General features: G+C 38.7%; 1 protein-coding gene across 3 annotated transcripts in view; it reads right to left on the bottom strand.

Moving 5' to 3' along the window:
- Positions 1-3645: 3645 nt before the first annotated feature.
- URI1 (URI1 prefoldin like chaperone) overlaps positions 3646-13883 on the bottom strand; it is a 43847-nt gene continuing 33609 nt past the window's right edge. For all 3 annotated transcript variants that reach the window (XM_085303789.1, XM_085303790.1, XM_085303788.1), the window contains exons 5-11: positions 13750-13841; positions 13466-13526; positions 10074-10254; positions 8973-9240; positions 8401-8543; positions 6727-6985; positions 3646-4470 (exon numbers count right to left, since the gene is read on the bottom strand). In XM_085303789.1, the coding sequence (XP_085159915.1) occupies positions 4279-4470; positions 6727-6985; positions 8401-8543; positions 8973-9240; positions 10074-10254; positions 13466-13526; positions 13750-13841 (1196 nt within the window). In that variant the 3' untranslated portion in view covers positions 3646-4278. The remainder of the gene's footprint in view (positions 4471-6726; positions 6986-8400; positions 8544-8972; positions 9241-10073; positions 10255-13465; positions 13527-13749; positions 13842-13883) is intronic.

A 13883-nucleotide genomic window follows, 5' to 3' on the forward strand; every position in this document is an offset into this window, starting at 1 on the left:
CTGCGGAAAGCAGACGTGAGCGGAGCGAGCAGGGCCGGGGCCGCGCCGCGCGGCGAAGGCAGGAGCGCGAGCAGAGCCGCCGCCGCGGGGCACCACGGCGCGTGCCAGGGTGGGCTCGGAGAGCCGACGCAGCAGGAATCAGGCTGGATTCCCTCGGCAGATTTGACAAATTAAGTGTGTTTAGCAAACGTTTGAGAGGCCGAGGTCAAACCCTGTTACGCATCGCTTTACTGCAGTGGATGCGCCCGCTTGCTTCCTTCCCCCAGCTCCTGCTCCCGCGCAGGGGCAGGGGCGGGCGAAGGTGGCGCGGCTGCAGCGGCCATCCGACGTCCCAAGCCGACACAGCCCCTTCTCTGGTCTTTCGCTCATCTCCCACCCCAGGAAAAAACAGGACTAAAGATGCCATCACGCGCGCAGACATCCTCCCCGTCCCCCAGCACGGCCCCTGCGTTGGTCCCGTCCAGCAGCGTTTCGGCCTCCAGGAAAGCGGCTCTGGCCGAATGTCCRTGGAGTTGGGCGAGCCGGGAGCGCAGGGACTCGGCCTCTGCGTTAAGCTCCTCTCGGTAACATCTTGGCAAACGACAGGCGTCGTAGCAGGGGAAAGAGACACCGGCAAAGGCGACGGCGCTCCCTCCTCCAGCATCGCTTCAGTCCCAGTGGAGTCTCTGCAGCCCGTTTTGCTCGGGTTTGAATTTGGCAAGCACTGGGGTGGCTGCCAAATCTCTCACCAACATTTTCTGCTCTGTATTTCTATCCCTTATCTGTTTCTCAAATGGATTATTTTCATAACAGGAGTCTAATTCTTCCTTTCGGCAACCGCGTTTCAGAGCCCCCTGCTACAGGGGCCCTATCTCATTCCTTACCTGAGCTCCCACGACCAACATCCAGCGGGGAGATCTCACCTTCCTCCTTCGGCGCCCCTTCCGCAGCAGATGCCGACGTGGGAGACGGCTCTGCTGCTGCTCCCCGGCGCCCCTGGCTTCGGGGGCAGCAGAGGCCCGCGGAGCTCGGCGGCAGGCCGCCCCGGCGGCCCCGGCTCCGGCGGCCCCGCCGAGCCTGCGAGTCCCGCATGGCCGTTGAGAAAACTTTAAAAATAGGTTAGACTATATCCTTATTAAAGTGAATAGAAACCCTAACTTTAGCAGCAGGGAAAAAGGGACAGTCTTACTGATTTACTACCAAGAAACTTTAGCACCTCAAAATTTGGCAACATTGCTCCATCCCAACATTTAAGAAAGCAAATCTGATGGTAAAGTCCAAGTGAAGAGACCGAAGATAAAGGATCATCCCACTCTGCAAACCCTCTGATTAAATTAAATATACTGCAAAAAAGAATTCAGGATCCCTGTTTTGGAAAACATTCGTGCACTTAGTTTTAAGCATGTGGTTAAATCCATTCTTCTTTCTGAAATCTTTGAGACATAAGCACATGCCAAAGTGCATTCCTGAGTAAAGATGCTTCTGCGAACCAAGGCCGTAATTCATTAAAACCCAAGGTGCACTTATCCTATTTTTTTCCTGTGAGCAGGGTTGTGGAAAAAAGGGGGGGGGGAGAAAACAAGCAAAGAATTAATTTTGATTTGAAACTGATCTATGGTGACAAGGGGCATTTGGTTTTGCTCAAGTAACTAGAAGTGGGAAGCGTTACAGAAGATATCTAAATAAATCTTTTTAAAGGGGTTTCTCTCTCTTTCTTTCTCTCTCTCCTTTTCCTTCTAATTACCCATGTCTGGTAGTCTTGGATCTCAACCCCTTGTTATTTAAAATACATATTCATGGAACTATATTTTACAGTTGCACTGTTCTGGTTACAAAATAGCTTCTACTTTTCTAGGACATAATTTCATTTTGTTTAGCCAAGAATTCATTAAAGAAGCTATAAATAACCTCCTTTAAATATTTAGCCGTGAATAGAGGGTGGACTGGCATTGATGGCTTATTTTAGTACTAATGCAATATGCTTTAAAAAAAAAATCTACATTTTAGCATGAATCAATTTAATGATTAACACTTTCAGTGTGATTCTTGGGATCTGCTTAAAACTCAGATTGCCCCCTCCCACATAGAAATCGTCAAGGAGCCAGGCACACAGAACTGCACAGCTTTCCATAGAGGAAAAGCTCTAGAGTTTTCCTGCATCAAAACASAATTTGCTTCCATATCCTGGGGAAAATACAGCCCAGTAGCTTTCCGCGAGCTGCTCCTGAAGCCACAGATCGCAGCAAATGAACCATTYGTTCCCCTATCATGCTTTTAGCCCTTTGCCACCAGGGCACAGAGGGTCAGACACTGAGCTGGTCTTTGCTGTCATTTCTCTTCGGCTGCTCCAGAAGACCCCTTCCTGCCTCCTTCTACCAAGCTCTCAACACAAGCTCACCAACGCTTTCTGACAGCGTAACTATACCACCTTTCACAGCACAGCAGAGGACATCACCATTAGATGCTTATACCTATGAGTATACCTGGGGCATTTGTGTTTTAGCTGGAGAGCAGCTTTCCCTCATCACTCTAACCACTCCAGCCACTGGGACCTTTTAGAAAGCAACTTAGAAAACAAAGTAACCATGCCTCCACCCTCCTTCTAACCTGAGAGAGAAAGAAGTGCTTGAAAACAAGGAGCAGGTAATTCAAATCTGATAGCGTGGCTTAACAGATGAAATTAAAGTATGAGGTGTTCTGCTCCTGTGCTGTAATCTGAAAGGAAAAGATTACAAGGACAAGGCTTAGTTAGCTGGGGAGAGGATGAGGAAATGGCATTACCTGACTTCCTGTTCAAGCGGATGGCCGAGTCACTGCGAAACAGGTGCCGGTGGCGCCAAGGAACGGCGTGTTTCCGAAGTCACAGAACCGCAGCCAGAAGCAAGTCCTTTCTTACATCTTCCAAGTCTCTGTCTCACTTTTAAGCCTGTGGTTTGATGATGCCAGTTTAAGAGTAAAATCAGTTTAAGGTAATCAGCCTCCCAAATGCCCTGTCACTGCTTTCCCTTGTCCTTCTCCAGCACATTACCCCTTTAACTATGCTGCTACAAACGTGCTGAGAAACAGATCGGGGAACTGGCCACCTCCAAAAAACATGCACAACTTAAAAAATAACCCCTCTCCCCAAGTAACAGTGTTTTTGTTTTTTGTTTGTTTGTTTTTAAAGCCAGCTCAGTCAGCTACTACCTTTGAAGGGGAGACCCAGTAGAAGTTGTGTCAGCACAACTCCAGATGACAAGAGGACAGGCATGAGTTTCTGGAGCAGGAACTCCTAGAGCCAGTATGGCTCTCAGTCAAGACAACAATATACAAAATTGTACCCCTGGTGTTGTAGTGCTGTTACATTTTCAAAATAATTTGAAGCRTTAAGACATTTTTCCTTAATGCTGACTCCCTCCGGGCATTCCCAAGACAATTACAATGTTTTCTGACTATACAAAAGAACTAGGAGATTTTGTAATCATAGTCTGAGTTTATGCTTCTCTCCTTAAGAGCATTCAATTTCCATAGACATTCACTTAACAGGAGGTTAGAACACAATGGCAGAAGAGAATGGATTGCTTTTATGTCCATGTGGCAGCAAGCACTTCAAGTTGGAAATGCAGTTTCAAAATAAAAACCTCTCCACATTTTATTTTCAAATTATTAATAAAGCAACAAAACCCACAAATTTCACAGCTTTTTTACTGAAAATTTAATTTTACAAAATACCCTTTTCCATCAAAGAAACTTCCCTGCAATGTACATGAACCCAGCATTTTATAGATCTGTACAGTGAGATACCAGAGAGGTTTGATAGAAGGAAAAAAAAACAAACTTATAGCAAAGACACCTAGTTGCAAAACCTACAATGTGAATACAAGTGTTTTTTAAAATACTAAAGCAAGTAATGCAGTCTAATTATTGAATCTATTTGAAATGTGAAAAGTTTCCTTAAAATGGTCCATATGGCATGGAGAACATCACAGCTGGTACAAAACTGTCTGTATTTAGGTTTAAACACAAAACAGTGTATGTAAGGAACATTTTTTGAAAAACAATCCAAGTGCTGCTATCATAAGGCAAACATATACAAAGGCGCTGACAGCATACCAGGAAATGAACAAAATAAGTTGAAGTGTTCAAACACTGAACTTTTTTTTTTTTTAATATTGCCAATAGAGATTTAAAAGATAAACAATGCCAAATTAACGTAGGGCATCCTTTTAACTAGCTAGGTGTAATGCACATAGTTTTACATAATCTTAACAAATGTGAAACTAGGCATTAATATTCAAACTTTTGTTGTCTAGGCAAGACCTAGTTATTAGTCTGTTGCATTCTGGCAGCTTTGAATTTTGAAATCCTCTTTGTAGTTTCTTCTGATGCTTCGGACAAAACCTCCTCTGATTTTCTCTCCAGAATGGTAGGCAGGATAGGGTGAGCAATGACTGGGTGTGGTATTACGGAGGGAGACAAAGGCTCCTTTTCTATAACAGTTCCAGAAAATGCCTACAATAGAAGAGAATACTCAAAATGAGCTAATAAAATGCAAATGTGAAGCTATGCCCGTAAGGTCATTACCCTATATTACCCTGATTAGGATTGTTATTTCTTTTAATCAAAAGTAAAGAAATATCTTTAAATCAATGATTGTTCCTTGCATAAGTAACCAAATTGTAATTAACCTCAAAATATAGCTTGTTCAAAGAAGACTGAATGACAGTGTCTTAAAAGTACTACTTAATCTCATTCCMAACTGCATAAATGATCTCAAAATTTACTTTCTCACTGACATATGCTTAAGAAATAAAACAGCTAATGTAATATATAGTTTCATTTTGGATAAAAAAAATGGGAGARATTTTGCAAAGCAGAGTATGTCTGCATTTCCATCATACGTCATATTCCATGACTTAGTATCTTCTAATTGCATCAAACTGACACACTGCACACAAACTGGCAAGCACATATTTTGTTTGTTCCTTTTCCTTACCAAATATGATCAAAAAACGGCCAAAGCAATTTATACCTAAGAGAGCAGCAAACTGTTTCCAACTATTTCTCTACAAAAAAGGTCTAATAAAAATATTTAATGTTTAAAAATGRTAATTTATATGCAGACTATTACATGACTTAAACCTTTTTGACTTAACTAAGAAACTACCACGGTTTTGGGAAACTGTAAGAAGCAACTCAAAGCTACTTTTCATAAACATATTTAAGAACAAATTGCCATACTATGTGTTGAAAACAAAAAATTCAGAGTGACTAAGAAAAGGGGAAGCAGTTTACATCCAAGGTTTGATGATCATGCTGGGCACAAAGGAATGCACACCAGATCTATTAATTATGCTTAATTTCATTTTCACAAAACTCAGTTACCAAGAAAAACAAAGTGAAACAAAACAACCACTCTTTTCTTGCAGTACCTGCAAAAGGGCACCTTTTTGTTTTCTGCTCCAATAACTAAACAATGCCTAAAGTTGTGCCTGTACACAATTGCATTGTCCAAACAACACTATTTCATTTTCAAAAACAAGTATGTAAAATACAGCCTAATAGGATCGTAGAACAATCAGAAACAAAGGAAAAAACTTAGTGCATGGCAAATGGCAATGGAGAAATAATTTATTTCAAGCACCCATGAACACAACTGAAAGCAAAACAACATTTAAAAAGGCATGTCTTTAACTGTAATGTTTTGTTCACTATACTTTAGCTATTTAGAAAATACATTATGAAGAGAATAGCCCTGTCATATTCAGAAAATGGGAGTACTGGCTAACATCTAAAGTGTACTCACATGTTTTATAAAAATACAGTCCAGAAAGACTACAATCTTAAGTGCTTACTCTACAGAAGGATCTCCTAGCATGAATCTTTGCATCCTCCCTGTACAGTAGCAGCTGTATAAAAAATACTGATTAAAAATAGTTTTTMTGAGGAATTAATTTCTTGTCAAAAACAATTTTTTGAAAAAAAAAGGTTTCCATTGAACATGCCTGTTGCATTGGAAGTACTGAAAATTCAGTTTAAGTAAACTTGAAAAAAGTAGTGTTCTTACTAAATAAGACTGAGAAATAGTCAGTGTCATGAACTTCCGAGCAGCGGTTACATTTAGTTTTTGAACCTACTTCAGTCACCAAGCAACTGTACATTTCCCCTTATGTTGTACAATCTCTTCCTTCTATGATTACACCATGAACTTAACAGAAGTGTGAAAGCAGATTTGTTTGGGATCATTAATGGTCCCAGTTTGCAAAAGCATAAGCACAACTGCAGTGCTTCCTACCACCGGGTAATTCCTCTCCCTTTGGCAAGTCCAAAAAATCACTTTGCTGATAGCTGTTGTCTTTAAAGCTTAGAACAACATCTGGAAACTATCTAGTATCTGTTACCCAGAACACTGATAAAATGAAGGTTACATGGAATCCACCATTCCCATTCCCCAATTAGCACGGCCTTTTTTTGTTTTCTGTTTGTTAATCCTGCTGTATACCCTGCACTGAAATTTCCAGGATGGCCTAGTACACAAGACAATCGTTTCCATAACTCCAGAAACAACCTGACTCATTTCCTCTTTCTTTGCCCTTAGGATTTGTATGACAGAAACATGTCACTTGACAATGTCATTCTGAAGTGAAATCAGTCAGGAGTTGGAAAATTGTAAAGAAAGGAAACAAACTGATGGTACTGGCGACTTCCCTGGTCAGATTTTTTCCTTTTTACCCCTGCCAACAATCAATAATTAATTAAAAACTGTACCTCAGATGTCCCTGATGAAGGAAGAAGCTTTTTTGGTAGTTGCTGCTGCCCCTCCTCCTCCTCTTCCTCCAGTATTCCTTCGCTGTTGTCACTCTGAGTAGCTTCATCATAGCTAATACTTCTCTGAACTCCTCGTCTGTCATCAAACTCAGCAGCACTGTTCTCACTGGTATCACTACAAACACTATTCTCTCTGCTTCGAGACTTCAAAATTGATTTACGAGGGACATATTCTCCATTCACAACATCAACAAAGACTCTGTAAAGGAAAATGTTAGCTTTAATAAACCATTTCAGGATCAGATGACAAATTTCCAATGATCTGGCTTTGTCTTTTATACAAATTAATTATGATATGCTTTTTCAACTTTTTGGCTGTGGAATTACAATACTGTACCTTTAAGAGGCATTTTATTTACCAATGAACAAGAAGCAATTCTCCAGAGCAAATGCTGTTACGCCCTTTATTCAATCACTGAAGTTTGTATACTCTTTTAGGAGAAAATGTATAGCTCTCTGAAAAGTGTTAAAGAAAACTGGGTAGTGTGATTTACGAAGTTGGGGGGAAAAAAAAAGGATAAACTAAATGATTTTCTGGGTTGTTTTTGTAAAGAGAAACAGAAGGTCACAGTAACAGAAGGTTTCCTAGAATTAATCCTTGTCAAATGTAAAATATAAAAACAAAAACGAACTTGAAAAATTTACTTGCACACAGAAAGGATGAATTATTTTCCTGACAAGTGCCATAACCTTTTCCTCTGAGTAACCAGACTACCAGCCTTTAAGTTCAGATCAACGTGAAGAAACTTTTCAAGTATTAACAGACCATAAACTAATAAACAGGGCTCCTCCTATAGTTTATATTTAATTTCTAAGACTTACAGAGTCAAGGGTTTGCAGAGAAGAAAGAATAGCATGGGAAGACAGTGGCAATTTTACTGGGAGCAGAAGCAAGCTCATAAAGGAGGAGTCCAATGACTGGATGAGTTTTGAAGCGTTACTTGTTTCTTAACAATTTTAGATTCATCAGACACTTCCAGGAACACTCTTCTACAAAGGATGGAGCTCCACTGCAGAACTCGGGGACAGCACCTCAGAAGAATCCTTACCTCATTTCAGCCCCAGCAAAYGTAAGCATAGATGAGTGTTAACTTTCCACATCTGGGGCTACATTTTTAAAGACATTTAGGGGCCTGAATACACCAACATACAAATGCAGTATGATTTTCACAAACACTAAGTCAGCTAATATAACAGGTGTTTATCTTCATCTCTGAAAACTTAATACTTGTTTTAACTCTTCTTTAACCTTATTTTATTCTTGTATACAGTCCTCTCACACCAAGGTCRTTTTCCAGCTCTATTGTCAAAGGTATTTTGAAAGGTGAGCATTTCGTCTTGGTAAATCAGGGTTAATTTCAAAAGCTCCAAAAAAGTGGATTCATGATCAATTACTAGTTGAAGAAAACAAAATTCTAAGCTAAGTTTTTCATGAGTATGAAAGCACGGCAACCATGCAGGAGCCAAAAATTTTCATTTTGTAGTAGTAAGTTAGATTCCAGCTGTTTCCTCCAGGAAATAGTGGGCTCATTTTCCTACTATAGGTGAACATACATGAAGAGAGAGAAGTCTGCTATGGGGAAAATTCAGGTGCCAGTGCTATAAATTACACACCTGTAAATGTCTGCTGGGGTTTTGATGCTAGGCAGTTCGGGAGTTGCATGGCCATTGCCGTTGCTGTTCTTCCTTTTACGTTTGGCCTCTTCTTTCTTTTCACTGAATTTCAAGGTAGTATTTTTTCCTGTGTTTATTCTTACCTGAAAATCAAACACAAGTGATGGTCTAGACCATAAAATCAACAATCACCAGGTCGCAGTATCATGTGAGTTCTGACATTCTCCTATCCAAGCAGTTACGGACTACAGAGCATAGCCAAATTAAACAGAARTGCAAACAGTAACATTCATGGTGTGAACTGTTTATTTTTAACCACTTGCACTAGGCTATGGAATTTCTTTGCACTAATGTGCATGGATTTTGCATATATTTGAAGATCACTTTTTCAATATCATATTTATAACTGCAGGATTGAAATGGTGGGTTTCAAGCACTTGAAGCAAAATTAAATTTTATCTACAGTCAAAATGCTGTAGTATCTACTTAATGTAAACTTTTCTATTTTAAACAGAGTATATGTTATATATGCTCTATGTAACCTCTTAGAAGAAACATAATAATGTACAAACCCTTTTAGGCTCAACAGTATGAGAGAAAAATATAGTTGGAATACAGCTATCCCCAACATCTATGTCATCTTCGTCATCACTGTGATAATAAGTAGAGCCATTAACTTGGCCACCAAACAAGTCTGAATTGGTAACTTCTTTCTGGAAATTGCCCTGAGTGATACAGTCTTCTACTCTGTATGCCCCATTCAAATCTGTCCTCTTATCTTCTTTTTCCTCTTCAGAAGAGGTTGCATCTTCTCCATTTGTCTCAACTGTATCAGGCATCCTATAAAATTAAAAATATCTAAGTGAACTAGGCAGTGCTATTCATACCCTTGAGAGAAGCAGGCAGACAAAATAATCAACAAGCCTACATGTTAACTTTCTTTACGTAGATACTACATTGTTAGCTAGATCGAGCAGACTTTTTCATACTCAGTAAGAATGTCCATATCCTGTCCATGGCAACTGAAAATACAAAAAATATGATATTCTGGCTAATGAGGTGTATTTCCTTAGGACCAAAACAGATCTAAAGATGTCATTAACCATTAAATGAGTAACGCCTGCATTGTGAATGATGCATTTAGCCAGCCTGCAAGAAATGGATTTTATTTCCTCTTTTTCTATCATCTCAAAGAAAGAAAAAAAACCTACAATGTTGGATATTCTTCTTAGACTGGAAACCCCTTTGGAGCCCAATACTGATGAATGGAAGAAACGCTGGAATGGACTATGGCACCTAAATTTCAAGTTCAACAATGTACAGACAATTTGCTGGAGGCACAGTCACAGAGGCTCTGACTCCCTGTGCTCCATATCTTCTCTTTTCCTCACGCATCCTGTTCCCAGCAACGAGCTTTAGAGCAGAGACAAGTGTTACGGCCACTATCTCCACTAGCAGGATGCTCCCTTGCCCAGTCACATATAGGCAAATTTTAGCTCCTTTGAGCTATCCAGTGTGAGCTCTGTTCATATTCCATTCTTCTTCCACCTATTATTTTAACCGCATCTATCTAGTAACCTATTTGCACTTTTATTCAGATCTTTTGCATACAAACAGAAAGACCCACCTATTGCTTTTTGAACTCCAAACCTAAATGTGCTATAGTGCTATACCTGTCAAGTTCACCAAGTATCTCTTCTTGTCTCTCAAGCTCTTCTAAGCGTGCCCACAGCTCCTCCTCTGACTGAAAACGGCCCACTGATTTTGTATCACTTCCATTTTCTTGAAAATCAACCTCAAAAATGTTTGATATTTTTGGCTTTGAATGAGGTTTGTGAGCAGTTCTGTATTTTCCTGTATAACAAGAAATAAGATGCAATTACTAATATCGTTTACAAAAAAAAAAAAAAAAACAGAAAAAAAATGAAACCCAAAGAAATTAAGGAATATGAGCATAACATTTTCCATTTCAAATTACTGTTTAACTGTTTAAGTGAAACTGTCAATAAACTAGAGCGCTAGCAGAGGATAATAGTCTCTGGATGTTAAAGAAATAGCAAGGAAAAGCAGAGATGTTTATTTACAAAGCAGGAGATACTGATCCTGTGACATTTTTATTACTTTTTTTTTTTAATCTCTTATGCCAAACAGTAGACTTTGATTTGATCTGATAGATACCAGCATGTGAATGTGACATTTGCTCACTGTCCCATTTTTATGGGGACATTTTATTAACTGGGAAAACAAATCTAGTTTATACATTAGCTCATTTTGGACAAAGTTATATATTCAAGAAGGAGGGTCTTTTTAAAAAAAAATTTATAATGTAGATCATAAAAGTTTTCTGTAATTTGGAAAAAACCTGACGAATCAAATCATTACAAATCATTTGTTTCAGTGAAAAAAAAAAGTTTTAAAAAGCACTAAAAACTATCTTTCAAAAATAACAACTACAAAACCCTTTAAAGCTTCAGAGGTGACTTGAGATAAACACTTGCGAGTAAATGGTACAGACAAGCTTTCGCTGGTATTTAAAAGTTCTGATGTCTATTAAAATGGTAAGTTCATTCATTTTTGAGGCTTGGGAATACTTTTTACTGCTTCAGTACTGTCTAGCACACAGGCAACAAACACCACGCAAACAATATTAATGCTTTAGCTCTTTTTAAGTGACAGTATGGCTTCCTTAATCCACTTTTTCCCCCGAGACTGCCAGCTCTCTGGGGCACACATTACTTCCTGCTTAGTGCCTCCAAGTACATTTCCTAGGGAAGTTACTCCCCTTTATCTGCCCATCAAAATCCTCACCTGTACCACTTGTTCCTCTTTACAGGATTGAACACCCTTCCACTTCCATCACTATAACAAGTAGACCTGACCTTTTGTTTGTATAATGGGACTCCAGTATCTCTATGGGTCTTACGAAACACTGATTTCCACATCTAATCAATAGTAATACATGTTCTTTGTCATTTGGCATCTTTAAAGCCTTATGATCTTTTACTAACCAATCAAGTGACCATTTTTTAAGAACTCCTTTAAATTTAAGAATTTAAAGATATCGCTATTCAGATGTTTCAGTTTATAACTTTAATCCTGAGATACAAATTTAATAGCAACAATAAAAAGCAAACAGGTGACTGAGTAATGTTGGAAATGGGTCCTACTCTTCCAGAGGACAGCATTTTTCATTGTGTCATTAAGAAAAGGCTCAAATATTCTTTACTAAGACTTAAATATAAGTTCAGGCAAGCCAAACAATCAGAGTAGCTCATGAGGATTTGGTTTCATTACAAAGTGAATAAATAAAATTTGGAAGGACTATTTAAGGATATTTCAAAATGATTTTCTGATTTTTCACAAGATACCCAGAGAAGTTGTGGAGTCTCCTTCCCTGGAGACTTTCAAAAGCCATTTGGATAGAAACCTGGGCAACATGCTCTAGGTGACGCTGCTTGACTAAGGGAGTGGACTGGATTAGATGATCTCTGGAGGTCCCTTCCAACCTCAACCATTCTGCGATTCTGTGATTGTGCACTCCTGATTTTTTTCTGTTACCCTTCAGCATTAACATCTGACTTGACTACCAAAGTAACCAGATGGCATCCTGAACGGCTGCACTTCAACATGTTCGTGGTTCTCCCTTCTAATTCTGACAAAAAACGTGTCAGTTAGGAAACCAGGTTAAATCCCAAAGACAGCAGAGGATAACCATTTACTGCTGCCTGTAAAAAGACTGTGTTGCAATGCTCATACACCATTAGCACAAAGCACTACCAATAACTGCAAACAGTAACCAAAAAAGTGACATATTACCAGAATATACCTATGAGGCATTCACAATATTGGTTTTGGTCTTTCTCAGAAATATAGCCCATTTCCCTATCACCACAAATGACTCCCAATCTGATGAAACTAAGATTGCCTCGAAATAATTGCTAAGACATTCTGTTAACTATTTCTCTCAATCTCAGTAAGCATCAATGCTGATAAAAGTAGTACATAATTTCCACTTACAGATTTTCAGCAAAATTAAGATGATTTCGAAAAACAATAATGATAAAAGTTTAAGATGCAATAAAAAGCTACACAAAGGTTGACCTGGCAATCTACAACGTGCTGTTACAGTAACATTAATAGTGTGTTACAATAGGATTAATTTCCCAGAATGTTTTAACTTTTATTTTGCAATGACATCTGCCCACAGTAGAGATGTCTCTTTCAGTCAATCTAAGCAAATAAAGATTTTGATTTACTCCAGAAAAAGATGTAAAATTAAACTGCCCAGCTAACCATCTAAACTAACTATCTGCAAATCACAATCTACTCTTTCTACTCAGTGGGCTACTGACACTATTTTCAGAATGTAAAATCACTTTTTCCTCCAACTTTGCTAGTTTTACCTATCAAGCACCACTTCACACAGCATAGAAATCAACCACTGTCTTATCACATCTGTCTTTCAGTGTCCTCATCAGAAATCTTCAAGAAGTATCTGCTTCAGCACATTTGCAAAACCTGCACACTGAGATTGTTTTGGGATTTGCTTCACCCACGGTAGTGAAATGTCTGGGGGATGACAACATTTACACTGTCTCAGTTATGTCTCATCCCTCCTGTCTCCTGCTGACACTACTCACATGCTTTCTGAGTAACAGAGAGAGACCAAGTTTCACTAGTATTTCTTCATTTGTAGAATGCAACACATTTCTCATGCAAATGAATTCTCTAGTACTCTCTCCAGGAGCCAGCCTATTTCATTTTCTGCCTGCTTTCTTCTATGTATTTCCAAATTCCCGATAYAGACTCTTCAAAGAAAACAACCCCCAAAATAAGTTTAGCTGATGGCTACCAAGGGATATCACAGCATTCCATAGTGAAACTGAGGGACAAAATACTTCTTACCTTCAGATCAGTGTTTTTTAATTCAAACAAAGCACTTTTTAAAGCATGAAAGTTACAGTGAATATAATTTAGTCAATCCAACATAAGGAATATTAATCCAATATAGGAATATTTTTCTTACTAGTATTTCAAGAAGTATATGAATTATTAAATCATTTACCTTTTGTTTCAGTCCCATCATTTTCAATTGCTTCTCTTATGTCAACAATATCACCTGCAGCCTAATTAAAAAAACAGAAAGTTAAAGACTATTAAATGCACTGATTTACGCTTAATAACAGCCTAGACATTTTGAAAATAATGCATGTAAGTAAATGCAGTGATACGCAGTGATATGACAAAAATGACTACAYTATTTATATTCTTTTATCAGTTTGAATATCCATCTTATTCTAGCTTTCTAAAAATACAACAGAACTAGATTGGCACAAAACAGACACTTACATCACTCATTTTTTGCAAGTCTTCTGTGAATTCAACTCGGGATTCAAAATTCTTCATGACTTTTTGCAAATCATCCAGTGCTTTCCTTACATCTGGAAGARAAAAAAATGCTGTGCAAAACACGACATATGTAC

Source organism: Rhea americana, unplaced genomic scaffold (genome assembly GCF_003343005.1).
Source record: "Rhea americana isolate MKP2758 unplaced genomic scaffold, rheAme1 scaffold_20, whole genome shotgun sequence".
Taxonomy (NCBI): domain Eukaryota; kingdom Metazoa; phylum Chordata; class Aves; order Rheiformes; family Rheidae; genus Rhea; species Rhea americana.